General features: G+C 44.9%; 1 protein-coding gene across 1 annotated transcript; it reads left to right on the forward strand.

Annotated features, from left to right (window-relative positions):
- Positions 1 to 2,992: 2,992 nt before the first annotated feature.
- T265_03767 (hypothetical protein) lies at positions 2,993 to 8,631 on the forward strand (the record flags this gene model as incomplete). The annotated part of the gene is made up of 5 exons (XM_009168320.1): positions 2,993 to 3,126; positions 3,634 to 3,683; positions 8,139 to 8,273; positions 8,308 to 8,507; positions 8,545 to 8,631. The coding sequence occupies 5 exons, from the start codon at positions 2,993 to 2,995 to the stop codon at positions 8,629 to 8,631; spliced, it is 606 nt and encodes a 201-aa protein (XP_009166584.1).
- Between the last annotated feature and the right edge of the window lie 3,487 nt (positions 8,632 to 12,118).

Genomic DNA, 12,118 nt, shown 5'->3' on the forward strand with positions numbered 1-12,118 from the left:
GTCCTCTGCCAGATTGCCATTTTCTAATACGAACCATTGGGCAGCCACGACTTCACCCACCTCTTGCTGATAGGTTACCACAGCGCTCCAAACGCCTCCTAGGCAGAGCTCTAGCGTGTTGGATCAAGTGGACTCTTTGTAGCAGCGTTGACCAAAGTCGTTCAACAGAGCGATGGACACATGTCGTGGCTCTCACCAGATACCACGATGACCGAGTAAAATACCTCGTGGTTTGGTCATCACCAACCAAATACACTTAGTCGATCAGGTCATCGTTACCACTCTATCGGGACAAAGTAAGAGCTATGTGTTGATTATTGATTTAATCTTCTACTAGGCAACGAATTCCGAACTTGAAGCGTGGATTCAAAGCTTCTGCCGTAGTGACGTCACAGGGATGCGCAGTTTTCTTGATCAAGTAAAACTGGGACCAGCTTCAGGGGGAGAAAAAGAGGTGTCGAATATTTTCCGAAAAGACTACTATAAGAGACACAGATGAGCTGTTATTTCGTAAGATGCGCAACCGCTTCAAATAAAAAATCTGCCAATGGATCGCACGAAATCAAGCCACCGTTCTGGGCTTCGCTCGAAGAAAACAGAAATATGCTGTTCAAAAAACGTGAGACAATACCGCAGAGACAAGCCATCCGCATTCTCCTTGAGGGACAGAAATGGTGATCCAACAATGGTATCTGAGGTTTACAGCAAATACTATGCAGATTAGTATTCACCCCGTGTCCTCGTAACATCCAATCTTGCCAAGGCGTAACTTCGAAGGCATCTAACCGAATTGATCTCCACGGTGTAGGACATTCGTAAACTCCTAACAATATCAACCCATTCTGCGCGTTGGGGACCGACGAGGTTCATTCCAGGATCTTGAAGGAAACGTCCTCCACACTGGTTAATCATTTACACTTGGTGTTTCGTCAGTCGCTTGACGAAAGCCGCATTCCTTCCGCTTGGAAAGAAGCGATTGTCACACCAATCTACAAAACTGGTGACCGACTGTCGGCTGGCAGCTACAGGTCTATAAGCCTCACTAGCGTGCCGTGTAAGGTGATGGAGCGCATTCTGGAGCGAGCTATCCTAGATCACCTTATTTGCAACAACCTGATATCTCCAGCTCAACATGGATTTCTCCCATACAGTTCTTGTTTGACGAACACGCTCATATATATGGGCAGCTTAGCGCAAGACAAGGACGAGGGATTCATACCGGATGCAATATTCTTCGAGCCTCACACGTTCCGCCGCTCCGAAAACTCTAGTCCCACGGGATTCAACGAAGAATTCTACATTGGATTTAGACTTTCCTATCGGACAGAACATTCTGAGCGAATGTAGACTCTACCTTACATTCTCCAGCGACGGTCTCAATTATTTCCTCGGGGCTCCATTTTGGGATCACTGCTTTTTCTGATATACGTCAACGACCTTCCAGGTCTTCCTGCAAATTCATGTATACTTTTTGCGGACGACCTGAAATCCTGAATTTCCAATGGATGTAGGCGCTGCAAAGCAGTGGTCGTTGGACTGGCACCTTCCACTGAATGGCGAAAAGTACATCCATATGTCATTTGGAGGAGACGCAGCAGATGCTTTTGTCGAGCGTGGTAAGTTAGGACCAGAAGACGTCATGAGGATAAAAGCCCAAAAGTCTTTGTGTGTCTGCCTGTCTTCAAACTTGTCCTTCTCGCTGCACCATGAGAAATCGGCCCAAAAGCATTCGCCGTTTTACAGGTGGTTCGGCGCACCTTCTCCCGTATTACTCGCACGGAATTCCATATACTGTACGTCAGACCGCTCTTTGAAAACGCAAACCAAGTTGTCTACTCAGGACGCACGAAAGACGTCACCCTCATTGAGCGTGTTTAGCGAGCCGCTACGAAGACGTGGACTGCGAAAAGCATTTCGCGGTGCTTGACCTCTTTTCCCTGGAGCATCGTTGCCTCAGAGAGGGCCGAGCTCTTACGCCCCGTTTGAACGAAGCCTGGCCAACAAGTTTTCACCCCTGACCCAGCAAACACATGGCGGGAACATGGTGAAAAGATTTTTAAGCTCAGGGGGCACGCATGCATTGGGTAAAAGTTTTTCTCATTTCGGGGAGTAGCTGCGTGGAAAAACCTTCATGCGACGGTTGTCTACGCTCCTTCTAAGACCCAGTTCTAGACACCTATTTATGCGAGTCCTCGCAAAGGTAAGCATTCTGCCCCCGCTGAGAACAAAAAACAGCAGTTTTACACACCTTTTCACTTGTACTTTTCAGGTGAAAGACAAGAAAAAACCCCGCAAACTTGGGCGAAAGCTTTGATCTTGTGCATCAGTCCGTGAATCGCCAGATACTGGTCGGCACGTTTAACTGTGAATAATTCCCCTAGCATAACTCGGTTATTAGTCGATTTTAGGTCGGTTAAATTCGGTTATTTGATGGTTATTCAACCGTGTAGCTATCACCCAATCAACATGAAGTGTTGTTGCCACACTTATTCACATAAGCGTTTCTTATCATATAAAGTGTTGGCATAAAAACAAAAATGCCTTATTCCAATTGATTTCCAGAAAACCGTCCTGACATTCTCTTGTTTATCTGTATCACTGTTTAAGTAAATGGCCGTAGGCGCCAAGCCCATTAGTGGATCGTCGCTGAGCCACGCTCTTGATGTCTTCGCGTGTTTGCGAATTTCTATCCGTATGAATGGTAAGTCATGGCTGCTGATACATGTATGATAACTGTAGCCTTCCAAACGTGGTTTGCTCATTTCCAGGTGGACACTTAACCGCAAAATGAAACGTGCTAGAAAGCGACACTTTCGTCGACTGCTGTTTACATTAATCTGGGTGTGTTTAAGAGCCTTCGTCCTAATGAACGCTATCAATATTTTATAGATTCATTTATATCCGTGTGTCCCACATCCCCTTCGGCAGATTTATAAACGCCCCAGGCAACCATGCCGATTGCGATGTGGGCTTCCCTTTGAAACATTTGTCAATGAACAAAGAGCGTTCCTTTTACTTTGGTAAAGTAGCCTCATCTGCCAGTCCACCGGATTACGTATTGGTAGATGAATTTCCATGCATTGTGACAGGGGTGGAACATCCCGACACGGCCGACAGCATAGTAACGTATGTTCCATTTATTCTGCCCGTTTTACCACTGTTCACCCATCCCCTTAATTCTCTTTTGCGAAATATTTTTGGTTAACAAATTGTCTACAGCTGTAGGTAGCTGTTCCCTCACTTTTGTGCAATGCAAGCGCGCCATGCTTCCATTTAATGACTTATTTGTAGTCTTCCCATTATTACAGTATACCGTAATGTCTTTGTAATTCTATACGGCGCTCTAGGATTAGGCAAGCTCTATGAACGGGGCCTATGACAGTGTGCAGTCCTCAGTTGTCCATGGATTGAGGGTAACTGTGCCATCAGTTGACAGTGAGTTTAAACTGTGCACTTGGGCAAGTTTATCGACACATCGAATTTTTATGCGTATATTTTGTCACTGTTTCAGACGTCTGCATTGGACCAAGAAGCCGGGATTATCACACCGGATTTGCCTTCGGACTGTTTCGGTTCAATTGTGGAACATTTACTTTTGTACATCCAATATATGTATTTTATCCTTGTTTTTAGTTCTCTAAGTGCTCTGCTTAAACGGTCAATGATAACGCCGTTTCAACGCGGTTATTGAACCATCTCCATTAGTGGCCAGAAGTTTGATGTACAGAGTCCGTTCCTAGGACCCATTTTCTATATCGGGTAGGACGATATGGTTACCAGTGTATTCACCAGTGTAGGTCGTAATGTAGATGCGTAGTTACGTATACGGTGTTAAGCCGTAATAACGCGGTAAAATAGGTCTGATAAAAGCGATTTACGGTAACATGGTGATTTTATCATTATTTACCGTTGAAAGTAGTCTAATGACGTCCAACCACTAGAAAACGGTTATTTAACCGTTCAATAACCGGAAAGCAGGGTAAACACGGTTATCTGACAGTTATTTAACCGAGCAAATAACCGGAAACACGGCTAATTGACGGTTATTTAACTGAGCAATAACCGGCAAACAGTTATTTGTCGATTATTTAACCGAGCAATAACCGGCAAAGACGGTTTTTTGACAGTTAGTAAACCGAGCAATAACCGGAAAACTCGGTTAATTGACGGTTATCTTGGTGCAAATAACCATTTGCCAACCATAAAAGGTGGTTATTTGGCGGTTACGTAACCGTCGTAAAACCGGAAAACTCGGTTATTTTGGACTGCGTGTGCTGCTAGGGTCATTTGTCTTTGCTAAAGAGGAGCTCCTTCTCCCAGGTAACATACTGGACGGGCGTTATGCACTTGCCGTGACACCCTATACCAAAAGTCAGCAGATTTGCAAGGAGTCCGTGTGCTCAATGGCCTTCGTCGAAGCAATTGCCTAACCCAAGGTTAGGTCAGAAACAGTTGTCATGACGAGCAAGCCGCGGTTTGTCTTAAATCGCTTTCAGCCTGGTGTATTTCGATTTTTCGGAGCGTTATGCAACACGACTTACCGGTGAAGTATGTAGATTTTTTAAAATCATCACGTATGTTGTCCGTTACTGAGCACCACACGCTCTATAATGAAGTCGTGTTCCTGGCTGCGGCTGACCTCCGATTACAGTTAGTTGTTAGGTCGGGTGTTTGTTTGGTTTCTCTGTTATCCTGTGTCCTCATTAACCGATACCTACGTGACCTGTGAGCTTGGCATTCTCCGTCACCGTACTTTTGTGAATGCCGGAGTGACCTTTGTCCCTGGCTCTTCCGAGTTTCGGGTTGTGATCCTTGTCGATCTGACTCCAAGCAGTTCCTTGAGTATCCCAGTTGACATGTTGGTTCTTGGANGTGATCCTTGCGATCTGACTCCAAGCAGTTCCTTGAGTATCCCAGTTGACATGTTGGTTCTTGGAACGTAGAGGTGCGCCAGTTGATAGAATACGCCATGGAGTACCATGCCCCCAGAAGTTCTCTTCCGTTTCTCGTTTCTCCGTGTACGCATCAGAATGGATAAGAGGTATTCTCAAGTTTCAAGGACAACAAACTTGACATCAACAGTTGGACAGTGCCTGAACACGAAACTCAAAGCTGCCCAGATGGTGTTTTAGCTGCATCTACTTCAGTGAATCCACATACCAGATTCCATATTTCAGTTGTTCGCCATCTGAAATGGTTACTCCTTCAAATTCACATTTTGGGACTTTCACCTTACAGTGGTTTTCCAGGCTCAGCTTAATCTGTGCACCGAAGGACAAGGTGGAAAATGGCGTCAAAAACTTCGGCTTCTTATACTCACCGGCTGTCGGAAGATCAAATGCCATGATACAAGACCTAAGACGTACTTCTTCTAACATTTAAAAATACTGGAAACATGGGCAGGAGTTTTCGAATTATTCTTAGGCGCTTCCTAATTTGGTTCAAAATTTCCGTGTTCTGGAGGTAAGGGAAATAGTATGCTGAGGCTAAAATATATGATTCGCTGGCATCCAAAAGGACTTGGCGGTCAACAGCGTGTGATCGATAATGCACCCGCGCACAGCAGGTAAGTTCCAAGAGATTGGTTGGGGCAACGTGGTGCACGTGGGATGCACGAGGATCCTACATGTAGAGGTCTGTTAAAGACGATCAACGGTCTAAACAGGGTGGCATAACAATGGGTAACAACATGCCTTCTTTTGTACCAAACACTGGCGTTATCCATCAATTCTTCCAAATTTCGGCGGACGTTAACTCACTGCAAGTATTATCTCAGGGGAAAGAGAGTTACAATGCAATTTGGATGGAAATGGAGAGTTTTATAGCAGATTATTAGTTGGAGGGCAACTGTTACTGTGTTCGCTTGTCATGACAGTAGAGATGGGAAGGTAGTGAGTATAAATCGTATTCAACTTTCCTTCGGCATGTGTGGACTAGAATAAGGGGAAAGTCATCTGGGTGCTGACGACTTGCGAGTCCAAATCTACTTGAACCTGCGCTTCCGCAAGCTGCACAGATCAGGTTGGCTATGGTTATTCTGAAACTCGTGCGACCGTTTCGAACGCTGTGCTTGCGTTCTAGTGTTCAGGTGAAGTCGTCTCGCAACCCTTCAGTATTGTTCAAACTGCAGTAGGTTAGGCCACTCTACTTAACGCCATAGCTTCCCATAATATAAAGACTAGTTCTTCAAAACTTACCGGAAGGCTGCTGTATTAGCTGGACTATGGCCGTCCCCGGAGTTCAAGATTCACAATTAAGCTGGCGTAAAGCGATTTCTTCAGATTATATTTGCCTCACATGGCCTAGTCTCCGCAATATGAATTTCATCCCGCGTTAGTGGATCGAAAGTAGCTGCTTTCGTAATTGTTTAAGTTGTTTGCGCTGCCAGTACAGACATAATTTAGGTAATGCTGAGAGTGATTTGTTTGGTGTTCCATCGGTTAGGATGTAGAAAAATCGTTCGGTTTCAGCGCCCTTTCGGTGCCTAGTTGCCATGTCACCAGAAGGAAGAACGAGGGCTGAGATACTGCCAGATCGCTCAAGCCTAGACAGAGGAAGTCGAAAGGCAGAGGTCGGGTTTAAACCACAGACCTAGCGGTCAGTAAATTCGCGCTCTACTCAATGAGTTATCTCACCCCGTAGGGTGTATCATATACCAGATTTTTGTTACATGAGTTACTTTGGATTCCCTGAAGATTAGTCTGCGGCATCGTTGGTTCATATAAGACTGAAACTCCTGGCTTATTTCAACCCAAGAATCACTCTTCAATCTGCGACTGTGGTTTAAACGTTTGGATTTTACATTACAGACATTGCCTTCCGGCTAGTTCGCTCACTATAGTTCGCGACTTTCCGTATATGACTGTCCAGCGCGTTGTGGTGGGACGGAGTACACTACAGATTCTCTCGGCGCAGCGGCTTGACCATCGATCGCTCAGTAAATAGTGTTCCTTGTTCGGAAAGAGGTCAATACGTGAACTTTCCGTTAACTAGCTGCACATATCGGTTCAAATAGCATTTTCTGCAAGACATGAGGACACTTTTTGAAACGAGTCACCTTAGACCACCTTTCACCGACAGCCACAACCTTTCCGAAACGTAATTTATTCCAAACGGTTTTAGAACGTAAATTAAGCTCTTTTACATCCACACCTGAGATACATGTGATGGGCCCACAACGATTGCTATCGTTCTCACATTCATAGAATGTCTGGTCCGGTTGTAAACACCCAAATGTTCCACGTGCTTGGGGTATGCAGTAGTCAAGACAGAAGTCCAAGTCAAATTATCGCAGAATAACCTAGGCAGTTTTGAGCGCCTCAGCTTTCATCATCAGCTGTTTGCGGTGGAGTTCCCCACTGCAGCATCCGTGAGTCATTTCTTTTTCCCCTTACGTAGATGACCTTTCCCACAATTGCAGCTTCCATTCGTGTAGGCGGTCCTGAGTTCTAATGCCAACAGACCTCAACCAAATATCCACGCCACGAAATAACGGGCGCAGGAGTACGCTCCTCTGTATAGGTATCGAAGTTCGTCATTGAAGTGATGAAACAGACAAGCACATTCATGAATAATGAAGACGGATAACAAGAGACTACGAAATGCCATGCCAGAAAGGGTCTAGGTTCTAGGAACTGATTCCTCGCAACTATCCACTGAATTTCAAACTATTTGTTCTGGGGGTGATTCGCAGACTTTTGCACATAACACTGGCGGACTGCCAAGCGACAAAGTTAGCTTTATTATTACACGAATGTTAACACGGTGATAAATGGGCACGTCCGATGGGCCACTGTCAAGCCCCGCTGGGCCCGTGTTCAGCTTTCATCCTGGACTACGAATGTTTTCGTGCGGACCAAATAGGTACTTTCCCGTGTGAAAGGGTTCATGCTCGTAAACGTTTTACTGGCAAAAATGACGAGAGCACGATTAGAGTGCGCGCTTCTATAGGCTTTTCACTTAGACTGGCTTAGCCAGTAGGATGAATTTCCTCAGCAGCATTTGATGTGTGTCTGAAGAGCAGTTTGCAACATACCTAGGTATACTGTCCCGTAGCCCATCGTGTTGAAAAAAGCATCGTTTGATGCTGAATTTTTAAACGCAGGTACTAAAGCCCTTTTTTCACCTTTCCTTTTCAGGTGGAGCAAAGCCCGTTAGACGGTCTAAGGAGACAGATTCAGGGAGCTTGAGAATACCTTTAGGTCTTGTGAACCGGTTCCAGGATATGTCAAGAGGGAGAATACTGGATATACAAAATACTGAATTGGGAGAAAGTAGATATTTAATGTATGAGATTCAGTTTCAAAGGGATCGAGGGACTCCGACGGAAGCGAGACAGCATACAGGAAGCAATAATTCAACAAGAAGAAGAGAAGAATAAATTGCAGCACGATATACGAATATTAGCCGACCGTCTAGCACAGATAAACGAGATTCTCTGTCAGAAAATCATGTTACGTGATTCATATGACAGGCTTATAAATGAGTCGGAATTCGCCTACGTAAAAGTAATGATTGTTTTGATGAAAACCTATCTGTGAATAGATCATCCAAAGCTCATATGCTCTACTGGCGTCACTGAGATCAAAGGATGAAAAGTCACCAAATACGAGTGGGAGAACTCGCTGTTGAACTCTGTACTATCGTTTACGCTGTTCACGGCCCGCCTGTATAACATATAACTTGGACAACTAGTCACTTCGGCTTCCGTAGAACTCCTTCACATATCCAGTGTACCCCAGCTTTTTAATGAGGGTCAGTTCCAGTTATTGATGCACTGCGTTTCGTAGGTATGCCGTGCTCTATTCCAATTCGGTACAATAGACAGGCTTAACTAACAAATTTTTCTAACATACAGAAGATACTGGAAGGTGTAAATCCTCAGGTATTCAGAAGGGGAGGAAGATACTGAAAGGCAATCAAGTGAGTCGTATACAAGCCTGGAATCAAGTCAAAGGATGCCTCAAAACCTGGTTAGTCGGGCTTCCGGTAACAACAAGGAAATAATGTCGCATGAAGATAACTAAAACCCAGAATCAGAATCTTCCTATAATAGGTCGATCTCGACTCACTTTGTCCTGCGTTTTTGATGTTTTGTGACACTGGGAAATGGAAGTTTAAGTTTCCCGATGATAGAACCATACCAAAAATATTTAACCAATATATGTTTAATGTGGTGTACCACAGACATCTTTTAGCACTAGCTGCCCGAATGCTTCGTGGAGGGAAGTAGAGAACGATTAGGATTTCACGAATAACATGTGCCTCTGTGTTGTGCTAATTGTGTTGAAGAACAGCGCTGGCCGAAGCAGTGACATTAAGGTTGATGGTTTATGATTGCAGATGCATGAAATCTCACGGCTAGAGTACGAACATTTTGAGGTGGATACATTAGTCCATATAATATAGCACTCGCAACTCGAGTACAAACGGGATGGCCATTTGTGAAATCCGTTCCAGTTTCTATCATTTTGCTCCCATATGGTCACTGAGCCAATGTGCACACATTGACTTCGAAGTGAAAAAGCATGACAGGTCCAAGTGTCCACACAACTGGATCAGCTTTCTTCGACTATTCACTCATGGGATACATCAGAATGATGGAAGACCACTGCTGATCAACTCGTTTTGTCATGACACTAAAGTTCTGCCCTCGGGAGGACAACGTATGACTTGTCAGGACGCTAAAGAAATGACGAAGAGTTTGGGTGCTATTGGTGTTATATGCCTTCCACGATGGGGTCCGCATGACCCAACGCAAGCTGCGATGCTCAGCTACAATGAGACTGCAGTCAAATACGAGCACCCTTGTTATGGGACACAGTCTACTTCCCAAATGCTTCAGTCTTGCTACATTTCGATTAGTCATTATGAATGGTGTTGGTAACAAAAACAATATGGTCAAATTTTTTGTAGAGGTATGATTTCAACTGAGAACATAGCCTGTTTTACCGAGGTCTTGAGATTTAGCCAATCACAATAAAGTTCGACGCCACACAATACAAGTGTAGAACCTAAGTTTACACAAGCCTTATGCAGTAAAACCCAACACACCTAGAACTTGACTCGTTCTTCACACATTCGGATAACTGGTTATGTCTCGAACACTGAGACTTCCAAGTACACTAGACTGGGTATCAAGGAGCTAAACTCTGGACGGCAGCTTCCGACCGACGCAGACTTGAGTTGAGGTTGAAGAACTTGTCAGCAGTACTCACATTATCGTCGGAACATGCTCGGGTTTATTCGAAACTAGCCTAAACACAGGATTTTGTCAAAAAAAGAGATAAACAATTGGGAAACAGAGAAAGCCAAACGTTATCGAAATATGCATGCGAAGGACTGTCAAACTGTCAACAAACTGTGCACAACTTGATGTCATTTGAGGGTGGACGCTCTGAAAGTTTACCTACTTGCCTACTCGGCAGTACAAGACGAACAATGGGTGACTATTTGGGGCGGTGATTTTCGGGACACACTGTGAGGTGGTACAAGCCATTGTGGTCCATAGCGGCATGATTGATAAGGTTTCCGACGAGTGGTTCCGCAAAAAAAAAACGAAAAAAACTAGCGGATTTTTCAGAATTTCTCTCCCATTTTTCTTCGGCGTCGTGGACCCACCTACAATAGTGTTTGATTTTACCTCGTTCTTGACGACAGCCGAACTGAACTTTATCTGAGATCAGGGTAAATCTTTCTCCAGGTTCGAAGCAGGGTCGGAGTCACATCAGAGTTCCAAGTTTTGAAGGCGGGCGTTCCAGCATCGCACATAATCTGGAAGATTTAACTCCCATAACAATGAGTAGCAGAAATCTGGTAAGCTAGTAACCGTTGTCAGGCAGTGCGATCGGTGAGATTCTCAGCGGTCAAGCAAGGCGTGTGAATTCCGTGCAAAAATAAGATGGAGGCGGGCAGGTGGATGACCAGGGCCACATAGGCATGTTCCGGAAAGAGCGATAGGCAATTACTGAACTTCCTCACTGACAACGGATGTTAACGTGATCTGTCTGACTTCCATGGCCTCACGTTGCTGTGACAAACTGAGAGCAGCCATACAAAGCCAGTCTACCTGAATCTTCATATTACCAATGATGATAGAACTTCAAGCCCGTTGAAAAAGAGCTCAGAACGTCAGAAAACGCTCTTAGCAGATTCAGAACAACAGACCTTAGACAAAATATAGGTGCAGAGAGGGATGAACCATTCACTCTTGGCGAGCGAGAGCAGGAGCACCTAACGGCGGGCAAGCGGCCAAGCGAAGATGACTTTGTTTGATGGTCTAGCACTCAATGCAGCCGAAAGTAGAAACAGGGTAACGGAGTAAGCAGTACTCGGTGCCCAAGCAATGCACCCCAGTTTCTCACGGACGCCACACGCCGAGACAAATAAAATCCGACGTATGTACACGAGTTGCTTGTTGTCCTTTTTCAGATATTGAGCATCAAAGGCCACTAACTATACAGGCTACTAAGGCCCGAAAATGAATTCTGACGTATGGGGGGCTGTTGCTGACTACAGAAACAGGTGCCGCCAATGGCGATGCAAATCATACAGAGCATCTGGTCCTTCAGATGTAGTAGTGTTAAAGGAGTTGGGTGTAGCAGAAGAAACATGTGGGTGTGCGGGGAAAATGTTGAAAGCAGCAAGTCTGCAACGAGGGCAACACGGTGTCACGCGACGTTACTGAGAATGAGGCAACTTCACGAATACCCAAGATCACAGTTGCCCACGCTAGACAACCCACACCACGAAACTATGTTTAACTGTGAACCTCAGAACAAATGCGCGTTAATCCTGTCGTATAAGACCGACTGATTTATTGAACAGGAGTGAAAGTGATGCTGACGCCAACAACTTGTAAATTACAATGCTTGACTAAACACGCGATTCCCTGCTCCGTGAAGTTGGACAGTGAGCATAACTAAACCAGATGGAGCACATATGTTAAAAAGTGGGCGCAGTGTCTACAGTTAAAACAATCAGTGACGCGGTTCGTCTCGGTAAGGAAGAACACTACCAAAAATCTGTAGCATTAGTCTGCACTGAAAAACGAGATCCCACCAACCTTACCGGGCAAAGCTTATAGAAAGACGAGACAATTTCTTTGGGATTAAATAAC

This window comes from Opisthorchis viverrini (genome assembly GCF_000715545.1).
Source record: "Opisthorchis viverrini unplaced genomic scaffold opera_v5_60, whole genome shotgun sequence".
NCBI lineage: Eukaryota > Metazoa > Platyhelminthes > Trematoda > Opisthorchiida > Opisthorchiidae > Opisthorchis > Opisthorchis viverrini.